Source organism: Podarcis pityusensis, assembly GCF_964106645.2.
Source record: "Podarcis pityusensis genome assembly, chromosome: 4".
Lineage (NCBI taxonomy): Eukaryota > Metazoa > Chordata > Lepidosauria > Squamata > Lacertidae > Podarcis > Podarcis pityusensis.
The window spans coordinates 64,398,678-64,412,817 of record NC_138027.1 but is presented as its reverse complement, the minus strand read 5'-3'; the positions used below and the strand labels follow the sequence as shown (position 1 = coordinate 64,412,817).

The 14,140-nt window shown below is 41.1% G+C and overlaps 1 protein-coding gene across 2 annotated transcripts in view; it reads left to right on the top strand.

The window, feature by feature from the left end:
- The window catches only part of LOC308476038 (uncharacterized protein), a 32,129-nt gene extending 21,964 nt beyond the window's left edge, over positions 1 to 10,165 (top strand). The window contains exon 6 of one of the 2 annotated variants that reach the window (XM_081003397.1): positions 9,958 to 10,165. In XM_081003397.1, the coding sequence (XP_080859523.1) occupies positions 9,958 to 9,989 (32 nt within the window). In that variant the 3' untranslated portion in view covers positions 9,990 to 10,165. The remainder of the gene's footprint in view (positions 1 to 9,957) is intronic. The other variant, XM_081003399.1, reaches the window with a different exon arrangement.
- Positions 10,166 to 14,140: the final 3,975 nt, after the last annotated feature.

Genomic DNA, 14,140 nt, shown 5'->3' with positions numbered 1-14,140 from the left:
GCGTCACCATCTTGACTTTGTGTCCTTATTACATCTCTGGACATGTTTAATATGTCTTAGCTACAGGAAACAGGATCATTGCAAATAATTAAACCAGCTTCTGTATATGCTTTTAAAACAACAACTTTTTTCAGTCAAATTAGTCCCTCTGGTTTAAGCGATTTGTTCTTTATTAGACATAAGCTCGTTTCATTCTCTACTCTGCTCTTTCTTTGTAATCTCTTCTGAAGGTGCCAGTTTTTTAAATTTCTAGCACACAGAGAGAGAATACAAAACAATAAGTCCTAAGACATAATTGTTTAGGTTTCCCTCCCTTCCCTGTCCTGCCCTGCCCTACAAAAAAAGTAATTAAAAGTCCGTCTCTGGCTGGCAGCTGCAGTTATGGTTTCATCTGAAAGGTCTGGTGGCTATCAAGCAAATGACCTTACTAATTCTTATGTGGATCACACATTAAACCCATCCTGTCAAAGCGATCGTGTTATTTTTAAATCCCATTTTCCTTTAAGTAAAGCTAATCGCAATATAATTATTTTTAGCAAAAGATATGCTCCATATTTTCTTTTAAGATAGTGCTATAAATTAAGATTAAGAAGCGACGAAAGAGAAAGCCGAGGATAGGGACTGGATCGCCTGCACACGCCGGCTGCTTGCTCTCAAATAGCTACAGAGACAAATGAATACGGCTCTCAGAGGCATCACGCAGCAGCAGTCAAATATTATTCATGTCCTTAGCTTCATTAGCAAGCCCAAGACGCCTCCACAACAGACGCCCACACATCCACCCAGTAAACTGCTAGAGAGGAGTGGGGAGGGGGAGAATTATTTCCAGACTACATTGCCCTAAATTGTTTGGCGCAACAGAGATGCTTGAACACAGGCTGTACAAGCTCTGGAGCCTTCCTGTTCACATCCCTGAAAATAACATTAGATATATATAGTCGATCTATTCTGAGCATCGCAGATTATGATTCACAGAGGGATTAAATTTCATACCATGTACAGGGCATTTAGAAAATGAAAGTGGCCTTTTTTCCCTCCTCAGTGTTACTGTGTGTTAGCTGCTTAACAGGTAACTAATTTATGAGAGGGTATGAATTCTTGAAGGCACAGAGGGGTGACATAACTGTTGGAAACCACCATGTGTGAACGTAAAGGGCAAGTTTACAGAGAGTTTATCTGGGTCTTGAGGGCAGTTATTCAGCATTTACGTGTATAAGCCAAATAGAATTGGTACATAGCCTGAAAAAAATGTGTTGGTCCACACAGAAGGTACATGATTTTTTAAAAGTGTATAAAAAGCACACACAGGTGTAAAAAGCACAAAACAGGTATAAAAAAAAAAACAGGTATAAAAAGCACAAAACAGGTATAAAAGCACACACACACTGATGATTTGTGCATTATGGCAACTGGGTCGCAGTACTCCCCCACCCCCAAAAAATCTCAAATCTCAATTTTTTTATTTGTTTTGAAGAAAGTTCTGCAAGTAAAGTTGTAATTAAACTTATGGGCCTTGACAATGTTTCGTTTCCAAAAATGGGTCAGTCCACATGTATCCAGTCACATAAAACACTGCAATATTAATATGTAAAATAGCAGCATGTTCTGAGAACCAGGCAGAAAGCCCTGTAGATTCTTAGGGCAACTTCAGACAACCATTTACCAGAGACTGACTGACATAGTACCGAGCAGGCAGCTACATGGGAAGCCAGCATCCACTCACACGTGTAGGAGAATTGCAGCTGCTTATTTAGATTTAGATTTCTGATCACATGTAGAAACTGTAGGCAGTTGGCACAAATGACTGGCTTTTCCATGTGTTTGTTACTTCATCACCAATACATTACCATCTGATAGTGACTACATTAAAAGCCTATTTATCCCAATGCTCATTTTTAATTTTCCATATCCTAAGGCTGATGACATAAAATTGTGATGCCAAAAAACAAACAAAAAACCCCTACCCCAGTAGCAATTTACTGACTCCACAACTAACTGGCTGGAGATGTTTTACATGTAATGGGATACTCTCCCGTTGGAGGTGGGGGGAAGATGGCTCATGACCCCTGAACAACTTAGGCCCAGATACTGAGATCATCTGCAGGAGTGTCATTGGTTATATTCCAAGTTGGACCAGCTTGGAGTGACTGTTATCTATGATGGAAAAAAACTTTAAAGCTTGAAAGGCAGTCCTCTGACCATCTCATAAAAGTATTTGAGTGTATATACTGTTTAAAAAAGGTCCCCACCTGTGAAATTGCTCCAGACTGTTCTATCCCTCCCTCCCTCATAGCTGAGCACTTGTCAGGCAGGCAAGAGGCCCAGTGTGCACTGCATTTGAAGAGATAATTGATGTGAGAGAGCTTCCATGGGGCACATTAGCTGTTTCCTGGAATGTGACTAATCCAGCAGGTTGCCATGGCAATCTTGGGGCAATCACAGTTTCCCTTTCTGTCTGGGGTATCAAAATGAATCTCAAAGCCAGTGTGGTGCAGCTGTTACCATGTTAGACTGAGACCGGGGAGACCCAAATTCAAATCTCCATTCAGCCATGAAGCTCAATGGGTGACCTTGGGCCAGTCACTGTTTCTCAGCCTAACCTGCCTCACAAGCTTGTTGTCCCAATGCAAGGAAGGTAGGAAAACCATTTATGCCCCCTTGAGCTCCTTGGAGGAAATACAAAATATAAATGGAACAACTAAATAATGAAAAAGAGAAGCTATAGGCAGGGATGCTGTTACTAGGGTAAATGAAATGCATTCTAGGCACAAGAATCTGTGTTTTATTTAGTTAAAGAATTTTGAGCAGTACAGTGGTACCTCAGTTTAAGTACTTAATTCGCTGCAGAGGTCCATACTTAACCTGAAACTGTTCTTAACCTGAGGTACCACTTTAGCTAATGGGGCCTCCTGCTGCTGCCGCGCCGCTGGAGCACGATTTCTGTTCTCATCCTGAAGCAAAGTACTTAACCCGAGATAATATTTCTGGGTTAGCGGAGTCTGTAACCTGAAGCGTATGTAACCTGAGGTACCACTGTACAAAAAAGCCCTCAGCCTGAGATATTGAAGAGCATACCAATCACAGTAGAGTAGACCCTGCAGGGTTGTTTATAGAAGGGCCTGCATAGGCCCAAGTCCAATATGCATAACCTATATCTACCAGGAGCAGCATAAATCGCTAGGGATGGAGGAAAAATTCTATTCCATTCTCATTTACAGGTGAACTTCTCACTTTCTAAAACGACAAGAACTGGAATGCAGCCATCCTTTGAAATTCACACTTCTCTGAATTTTGCAGTGCAGTCCCCAAGTCAGAAATTGGTACAAAAATGCATATACTAGAGTAATGTAGGCATGCATGGCAAACACCACATAGAAAAAAATTGCATTGTATTAGGGGGCAATGCTCTGAAAAAAATGTAAATATTTGGCAAAACTGCAAACAAAAATGCTGATGAATTTGCATTAAAACTTTTTATAACCAAAAAAAAAAAAATCACAGACTGATATATGGAAATGTGGAGAACTCAACTTAAGGTTGGAAATGTGAGAAACTGAGAGAAACCAAAATTGACCTATTTGCCTATCCCTATAAATAAGAGTGAGGGGCACATCTCTTAAGAAGGGTAGGAAGTGGGGGTGTTGGATATCCAGCGAACAGGTTGCAGAAAGAAAACAGTAGTAGGGTCATTAAATGTCTTCCTCTTGATCACCTTACTACTTACCACACCTGCCTCTCAATGACAACAGCCCATGTATGTGTCAATGTTGAGTGATAACTGAGAGGATGGTGTCAAAGAAAATGAGTTAACTTAGTGTCCTCATCTTGGCTTCCTTTCTTGCTCATGAATGGAACCCCTGAGTCCCATTTTCTGCAAACATAGTGCAGTGTAACATGCCAAGTCAGCTACACTGGAACAAGTGTCTTTCTCCATTCTCGACCTACAGTTCAAACAGCGGTTGCTCAGTTTTTCAATGACAACACATATGTATTGACTTTTGTTTATAGAGACTGTGGTCTTTTGCCCAAGGTTGTGGATTACTTCTCTGGAAAGCAGCTGTGACAAAGAAAGCCAGACACAGTATTAAAAGGAGTGGGAATTGGACTGTGGCGGATGCTAGATTAAGAATAATCACTGTCAATTATCCTCAAAATGAGATAATCAATTTCCTGCACACAAGGGAGAAACAAGTGAAAAGAGATCAAAATGGGAAGAGTTCCCTCCTGTGTGAAAAATGCTTCGGCAGCAAAGTTTGCAGTGGCAAGAAGACGGGCACCATGAGGGCCTCATGCCAAAGAACAGCTTCTGATTTTAGTGGCTGAAGCCACATACTCTATATTTGCACATTGAATCAATGCCTGACAGTGTTAGAAACTGAGATATGAAAGCTAGGAGCTAAAAGGCACCTTAAACCCAGGTTATGGGTGCAACATCGGAATGTCTAGGTGCACTTTTTTATAACAAGAATACAAAGCTGAAAATGAATGAACTGCTGCCAAAATATTATGTTCATTTTTCACTTGGTCTAGTCCTTTCCTGCCCACCCCCCTAATATTCTTAAGAGGGTCCCTTCTCCAGTCTTCAGAGAGTAGCTGGAAGTGGGGAGGCATAAAAGGGTCCTCTTTTCCTTCCACTCTGCAGTTTTAATCTGAAATCTTCGGTGCAGTACTGCACTCAGAGCTCAGAAACTGCTCACGCTAATAAATTCCCTGGCGCAAAATGGGCCTAGAACAATGGGAGTTTCAAACACTGGTGCCTGAAATGCAGACTTCACTTTCCCATGGGTTTCAATTCATTCAAACTTCCTGTATTGGGCATATCATTATAATTCAAAGCCACTCATTAAAATAATGATGATGAATGATATCCAACTAATTCATACAGTACACGTAAGTCAAACACTGCATATCACCTCATAATAACAACGATGATGATGATAGCTTTTCTCTTAGTGACATACTTTTAACTTCAAAGAAATGTTTTGTGATATTTATTAATAGCCATTATCATCATGATTAATAAATATATTAGCGACCTTTCCATAAAACACCACACTCAAAGCAACTTACAGAGATACAAAAAAAGAGCAATATTCTTTAAAACCAAGAGTGTATATGTGTGAATAAAACTCAGCAAGACATGCTGGAATGTTAATCAAAAAGCCACACTTCCATCACACAGGTAGGTAAAAGGTAAAAGACCCCTGGATGGTTAAGTCCAGTCAAAGGCAACTATGAGGTTGCGGCACTCATCTCACTTTCAGGCTGAGGGAGGTGGTGTTTGTCCACAGACAGCTTTCGGGGTCATGTGGCCAGCATGACTAAACCGCTTCTGGTGCAACGGGACACCATGACAGAAAACAGAGCGCACAGAAACACCGTTTACCTTCCCACTGCAGCAGTACCTATTTATCTACTTGCACTGGTGTGCTTTGAACTGCTAGGTTGGCAGGAGCTGGGACAGAGCAAGCCACGAGGCTCAGTGGTTTAGAAGAAGAAGAAGAAGAGTTTGGATTTGATATCCATAGCACCGCACGCATTGCTTCACACAACAGGTATTGCAGTGTGAAAGGAACATTAGAACATGAGACAGAAGTGCTAGCATTATAATCTGGAAAACTAATGTCATATTCCCCGTATCTTAATGTACCCCAAGTCTCTTCACAGCCTGAGATCTGTCTGCCTCAGAAATCTGTTTTGTCTGGATGATTTATTGCATGATTGTTCCAGGTTTTTTGGAAACAGATGTAACATCTCAAGTGTACAAAATGCTTTACAATCTGAGATCCACCATTTAAAGCAGATGGTTTTCAGTAAGTTGAAGAAATCCAGTGATGTTGTCCTAAGCTTCCTAAGAAAACTCCAAGATGAGCAGGAATTTGCCCCCAGAAGTCCAAGATCCAAAGCCCAAACTTCTAGTGACAAGGCTTCACTGGCTTTTACATATGATACAAAAAGTTATATGTAATACAAATTATTTCAATACAGTTATTTTGCATAGCACTGTTCAGAGATGCTGAGAACTTCTATTTCGGTTTAACTAACCTCATGGGAATAAAATTGAGTAACCCTCTACGTACAGGAGCTGATTAAGGAAAAAGCTGGGCATAGATATTACATATGTAAAGAAATAAATATCAGATGTGGCCTTTGACTGTTCAGTCTAAAAATAAAGCCTTCCTTATCAATCTTTTTTTCTTTAATTTTGGAAACAAAAATCTGTGACCCTTTCTACTTTTCCTTCTATGGAGGGGGGAGCAGGAATAAGATAAATGTCAACTGAATTTGTAAAGAGTGATGGTATTTCATTTATATCATTCATCCTGGTGGACCTTTTCTGTTGCTACAGACTGATGGCTCCATTAACTCCAAAAAATTCCCCAGGAACAGTTTCCTCCACAGCAGTAACACATCTGGTAGAGAGAAGGCAATGGGAAATTGTTTTTTCTCCCCAAGCTCTGTGTCACTGGCACCTGTCTTTCCCTTACAATGTTGTTTCTGTAGTGCCCTCCCTACCATGACAAGTCACTAACAACTGTGGCTGGTAGGAGGGAAGGAAGATGAACAAAGAACCAATGACTGAAAAACAATGGAGTTTTTAGTTTAGAAAAAAGACAAGTAAGGAGAAGACATGATAGAGAAGTATAAAATCATGCTGTAATTTTATAGATTTATTTAAAATTAATGTTTTAAGCTATAAAATGTTAAATAATTTAAAATAAGAACTCAATAGGTACACTTTCGGATATTTCACGAAAATGTTTTCTTCTCAGTCAGCTGTACTTGAAAGTTAACAGAAGAGAATAACTATACCCTTTGCTGCTGGGTCTGCAGTAAAGTATCAGTTGTTTGCTTTCTGCATTCCAATATACTGTTAACCTTTTCTGAATTCAGGAGTACCAGTATCAGAATTACCAGTACCAGAATATATGGTTATTAACATTGAAGAGACAATGGAGTGTGCCTCCGAGGGTCAAATTAAACTGCTGCGTCAGCAGCACCAAAGTGACCCCTCCAGGGCGCAAGCTTGGGCAGTGTGTATGGAGGTTCTGAGATACCCAAGCGGCAAGATGTCCCCTCTCGGCTTTGCTGATGTGGTCCAAAGGAAAGCAGAGCAATACATTTGGCACAAGCTTGGCTGCAGGAGTTGCCAGAAGTAGGTATACAATGTGCCATCTTACAAACTTCAGTCCAGATTTGTGTAAGATTTATTCCTTAGCTATTTCTTCCCTTGAAGATATCCCACAAGGCAGCAGAGGTTTAGAATCAGAGTTTTCCTTCTCCTAGATGGGTTACCTCCCCTGGTTAACCCCATCTGCCCCTCACTTCCCTCTACAACACATGCAGAAACCACCTTCTTGACCATTGGACCCACCATTGATCCTGTCAGCTCAGTCTGCCAGAGCCTGTCTTCACATGCAAGGGAAACCCGTAACTCACTGAGGGTTGGAAACTTTTTGGATAGCCTCACTAGGTTTAGCCAGCCAGTTCAAGTTGTTCCCAGGGTGTGGCTGCTGTCGCATACAGACAACTTCTAGGAGCCACGGGTGAGAGCTGAGTGCAGGGTTGGGACCGAAGTTGGACAGACTACCCCAGAAGGAGCACAACGTGCCCCCCACCAGATGTACTACCCCTCCACATACACCCTATTACACTGAATATATCTTTATAATTATCATTCAAAATCAGTATGCAGTTTTGGGACTGCTTTTGAATGGTTAGTATTAATTCTTCCCTTGGGTAGGCAAGGGCATCAGTTTTGCTGCCAATATATTTGGTAAAGAAATAATGCCTATGTTTTGACAAAGTGCAGCTTCCTGTTCACATCATGCCTCACATATTATATACATTTTAAAACAAGTTTCCAGTGCTCATGGTAAGTTTAAAACACCTTAAATTAAAACAAATCTAATTACTTTTTTTAATGTACAAACTTTCTTTACCCCATCCATCATTAATTTGAAGGTGCCTAGATCTGTCTACCCTGAAAACCCATAATATAAAGCAGAAGATTTTCTTAGCGGTAATGCCAAAGATTCTTATATGTACAAATCATGTGCACAGAACTCAATCAGCAGCATAAGGAGGATGCTGAACATCCACCCACCCCACCATCTGCTTTTCTAGCAAAACTATTTCTCAATACCCTGACATTTTTTGGAGTACTGATGCAATTTTTTCACATTCAGGGATGAAGCCCGAATCAGTATAAATATCATTTACAACCCACAAATATAAGCCACAAGCCACGTATGGCAGTTTACCAGTGGCTCAATGACCCCTGTGTTTTTGCAGCCTGCTAAAAGGATCAGGGTTATGAAGCAGCCAGCAAGCCACAACTGAAGGCAGATGGGTTGCGTTCAGTGGTGGGTCACAATTTGTGCAGGCCCAAACCATAATGGAATGTAAATTACTCACTGTGTGCAAATGAAATAAAGAGTCTGTGATATATAAAGCAAATGAAATTTAAAGTGTGTGACTGTTGAGGAAAAAAAGACATGGGACTCCAGAGCTTCTCCATATTCTCTGCTAAAAGACTAGCTCCCACCAGGCTGCTCCCTCAACACTCACCAGCAGCCATTCCAGCAGGCTATATTATTATTAATTAATTACATTTATATCCTGCCTTTCCTCCAAGGTCCTCAAAGTAGAATGCATGGTTCACCCATTTCCCCATTTTATCCTCACTACAATCCTGTCAGATAGGTCAGGCTGAGAGACAGTATCCTGGCTGAGTGGGGATTTGAAGCCTGGTCTCCCAGGTCTTAATCCAACACCCTAACCACTATGCCACAAATAGGAGTAGTGTCTAACCATATGCATGAAGCCAACCCAACACAAAGATTGTGAAGTAGTTAAACCCAACCCAACTCTTGTTGGTGCCACTAGACCCAAGCAGATGTCTAGTTAAGCATCACACTGAGAGGTGCTCAAACTGTTTGGATCCTTGGGTGGCAATCACAAGAACTCACATCTTAATTCATAATGCTTATTCATGGTGAACATTCACAATGTATGAGTTAGGTCTTAGTTTGATTGTCCAAACCAGGGATGGGGAGCTTTCTCCCCTCCAGATGACACTGGACTACAACTCCCATCAGCCCCAAGCAGCCCTGCCAATGATCGGAAATAGGGGGAGTTGTAGTCCAACAACAACTGCAGGGGGACAGGTTCTTCATTCCTGGCATGAACAAACTCAATGTCTTCTCCCAGCATTTAAAAAGAACACTATCTGTTTTAAGAGATCACTGCTAAGCCTGCACTAATACTCAACACTAGTCAAGCAAAAAGCCTCCTGAACAAGGAGATCTGTGTGTAGAAATAGACTTTTGACTACAGAACGACAAACAGCAGCACTATAGCAACCTCTGTAGAAGTTCCTATGCGAACAGAATTTCAATTCAGCACTGTCTCCCAGGGATGATGCCATTCCAGTCACATTTTTTTCTAGTGGGCTTTGTTTCAAAGAGAAAGTAATTGTTATTTGGATGCTAAAGGAAGATGCAGGGTATTCAAGTAAAACAGGAATTTTGCAAGCGTCATCTTAGGTGGCTGGTGGGGGTGGGGGAGGAATAGACAAAAGAGCAAAGGATAAAGTTATTTGCAGCTCTGTCTTTAAAACGGCTGGTCACATAACACATTAAATATTTCCAGTCATAGGAAAGGTTATTGAATGAAAAAAAGGGTAAATGAACTTGATGTGGAAATGCTAGCAGGTAGCTATATTGCTACAGAGAATTCTCTGGAAAGATTTTTAAGTGCAAGTCTGATACAAGAAATGGTAATTTGATAAGCAAGGGCTATGTTTTTCCTCCATTCCCCCTTTTGCTATTATATCAATCTCTGTTACTAGGATGCACCTTAAAAAGAAAACAAATTACATTATGTATTTTCTGGCTTGTATAACCTTGAAAAGTATGTCACCTTTTCTTTCTTTTCTTTTCTCATTCTTTCCAGATCACCGAGATATAACACCAGTGTACCAATGAAAGCATGCAAGAGATTAGACTGATACAGAACATTGGCGAAACACATTGCGTGACCTTTTCTTTCAGAACAGAACAGGTTTGCGACCTCATCTGAATGAGACTCAAGGACAGTCAAAATGTCAACAGGGGAGCAAAAGAGCTTAGAAATAAATAAAGAAATAAAAATATTCTGAACTGTAACGTTTGAACTGTTCTGAGCAGCTAATGGGAGAAGCCAATATTGGCATGTCAGTTTTGGGCAAAAGAATAATGTGTCTTCAAATGCAGGTTTTAGTGCCTTCTGCTTGGCTCTCTCTCTTCTTTGCTCTTGGGCCCCCGGACTGACTTGCTTGGTGGCAGTAGAACTCCAAGCAGCAACATTTTCATTCCTTGCAGTGCCCCAAAGAGAAACTATGTTAGGAAATTAAAATGGCAACTAGATTGAGGTTCCAGATACTGCTCAGACTTGGGATAAAAGGGGGTGGTGAAATTAAAAATGTGTCACTGGCTAGTCCTGTGCAAAGGCCCTGGCAACTGCCCAAATACGCCAGGTGCTGAGGCCAGGCCTGTTGGGATGGCAGGCCTTAGATATATGATGCTTCTTGCTGTCACTTCTGCATCAGAGCCTGACCTTAGATGTCATAGGTTCTTCGTTTTCAACCATTTGAGCTCACCATGCTATCTTCTGCTATTGGGTCTAGTTATTGCCTTAGCCACAGGTTAACTCTGCGATCAACTCTTGTTTCTTGCTGCCAGGATCTCCCTTAACTTACCTGCCTACCTACTTGATCTAGTTTGGCTGGTTCTTTCCATCTACCTCTTCTACTGTTCCAGCAGTTGGTGAGATCTTTGCCCTTATATACATGCTTCCTATTTTATCATCTTCAAAGGAGCCTGAATGTACTGCCATATCCATTTCTTTGGCAAGCTCAAATAAGCAGGGAGAAAAGGGCTGTGCCTTTAACATGGTATAATGGACCCATACATAAGCTCACCACTTCCATGGGCGGGGGCGATGGTTGTAGTCCCTCACACTCCACCTTCTTCCCCAGCAGCCAAAGCATGCTCGCTTGCCCGGCTGTTGCTGGGGAATTCCCCTCAGCCGGTATTTGAGGGGAGGTCTCACTTCTCACCAAAGAGGGCAACAATAAATAGGCCAATCATAGGCCTCACTTTGAGGGCAGTGCCTTGCTGGCTGGCCAGGCATTGGCTACTGGTCTGCCCCACCAGGCAGTGAGGCTTAAAAGGCCAGCTGCTTGAGGATCTCACAGCACAGCCAGGTCTTGTATTTGCAATCTGCACTTTAGAAAAAGATGAATCAGCAGTCGCTGTGTTTCTGAGCATAGAGAGCTGCTGTCAGTCAGAGTACATGACACTAGGCTGCATAAATAAACAAATCTGACTTTGTACAAGACAGCTTTCTATAATCCTCATCCTCCTGGGATCAACACTGGTAAATATGTAGTTCAAATGTGAGATGCTTTTCCTTTACTCACTCCAGGAATCCTTTACTAATTTGAAAGGAATTGCTGAGAAACAATCTCTTAAAAAATATTAAAGGATTCCTGCAGTGAGTAGAAAAAAAGTGCCTCACATGTTAACTATATGTATACCAGCATTGATTTTAAAAATGCACGACCACACATCACATAAAGGCTTCAAAAGAACAATGACACGATTTTGTTAACAGGCTTTACAAATTCCAACATCATAACAAACAGGCTTTAGATTTCTTCCAGTGAGAGACCACTGATGACTTATGTGGGTCTTTGTAATACTGGTTTTAGGGCTAATCTATAGGTTATGGTCATCTTGCTTTTTGAAAAGTGTGCTTCACACGGCCGCTTCAATTTGGAAGGACAAGATGTCACTGGACCCCCAATTGACACCACACTGCTCATTCAAAATTGTCAGTGTCTGTTTCTGGGCAATATACTGATTACCTAGATCAGGGGTACGGATAGGCAAGTCTGTCAATTTTGGTTTCTCTCAGTTTCTAACCTTTTCAGTCTAGTCTTCCACATTTCCACATCTGTTTGCCTTTCTTCTTCTTTTTTCATAAATCCTCATAAAAATCCACTTTAGTGCAAATTTCTCCAAACGTGCACAGTTTGGGAAGCGATTTTGCCTAATACGCACCTTTTTGCAAAGCACATTGTTCCCTGATAGTTATAATTTCCCTAATGGAATGCATTTTTGTTTGCTACTTTCACTAATACATGCATTTTTTTATGCACACTTCCTCTGAGGGTGTGCATTTTTGTACACATTACCAGTACTTGGCTGGAGAAGTGCACTGCAAAATACAGAGAAGTGAAAATGTTGACGGATGCCTGTGTGTCAGTCTGCATAGTGTTTCGGAAATGGTAAATTGTCTAGAAACACCCAAAGCCAGAGGTAGTCAGCAGGGGGGCCCTCAAGATGATGGTGGACTCCACCTGCCACTGGTCCCAGCCAGCATGGCCAACGGTAACACAAAGTGGCTCACTTATTTCTAAATAAATATGCCTGAGATCAGAGTATTAGCTTACAGTGGTACCTTGGGTTAAGTACTTAATTCGTTCCGGAGGTCCGTACTTAACCTGAAACTGTTCTTAACCTGAAGCACCACTTTAGCTAATGGGGCCTCCTGTTGCAGCTGTGCTGCCGGAGCACGATTTCTGTTTTCATCCTGAAGCAAAGTTCTTAACCCGAGGTACTATTTCTGGGTTAGTGGAGTCTGTAACCTGAAGTGTATGTAACCTGAAGCGTATGTAACCCGAGGTACCACTGTACACTCTTAAACACTATTCCAAGGGAGGATGCCCCATTCCATTCAGTGGAGTTTATCTCTGAGTAAACACACCTGAGTTTTTTCCTTTTAGTTCTATAGACCTCAAGTGAGAGACTGGGTTCTGTGGGGGGGCATGAGCAATCAAACTGCTAGCAGGAAGAAGAAACTCAGCTTCACTGCTAAACACACTTGCTATGAGTAAAACCCATTTAATTGAGTGGGAACTCCAAGGGAACATGCTTAGAACTCTGCCATATGTCTCATTTGGTAAGTCTCCTATAAAAGGTGGTTGTTGTCAATGTCATCAGAAACATCATCATCATCCTGGGGTTTTCAGCCTGGGGCCCCCCAAAGTAATAACAGCATTTTACTTGTCTAATTTGTTTTGAGATTTCTGTACTGCCCTTCACTAGAAATGGCCACAGGGAAGTTTGCTGGAGGATAAAGCAATATAAATCCTAATACATTACAGTGACAAACATGAAAAATGATCCTTATAAAATACGTTTTGAAATGGCTTAACCCAAAACTACAACACAAACAGCAAATAAGTAAGAATTCAAATCTTCCGATCAAAAAAAAGGTACAAAAACAGCAAAATGAGAGAATCAGAGGATTAAAACACCTTCAGTATACAGAGCATACACACCCACGCAATAGAACAGAATGTGCCCATTTACTTCCTTGCACAAATACAGTGAGAGAGCTTTCCATTCCCATCATTGTTTCAAAATAAGTGAAGGCTTGTTTTTTGCCATTGTTAATCTTTATCTGGTTGCTTTGTATATATTTTACAAGGTCTAGGCATGGGGCTAAGAATAGCAACATGATCACACTCCTTTGCTCTTCTGTTTTGTTAGATTGTTAAGGATGGAGGAAACAGAGCTGAAAATAGTTTCATCACTATGGCGTTTCCAGTAAAAACTCCTGTTGCCCCGTTACTATTGTGTAAATGAAGCAGGCAGCCAAATCAGTTCTATAAGCAAACACTGGTTCAGGTTAAACAGTTGGCTCTCAAGAAAGCTTTGTGCCATTGTTGGTTTTCAAAGAATTCCACATGCTTAATTATCTATTGTTAATCATCATCTTACTATATTTGCATGACACTTTTATGCCATTGGCTTTTACTAAGGTCAGATCATGAGTGTTACATGCGGAATATTCTTCTTCTTTTTGTTGATGTGAGCACAAAGCACCATCTTATGTACTGATCACTTCGAAAGAATAGCTTCTTTAAACATTCAGAGCATGGACAAGCCACAATCCAGAATACACAATCAAGACTAGGCCTATCCTATGCATCTTTCTTCTAAATTAAATTCAATAATCTTACTCCCATTTAACTGTGCATTGACTCACTCCAGACAAGCCCAGGTTTGTTCCTGGTTTACCACTCATG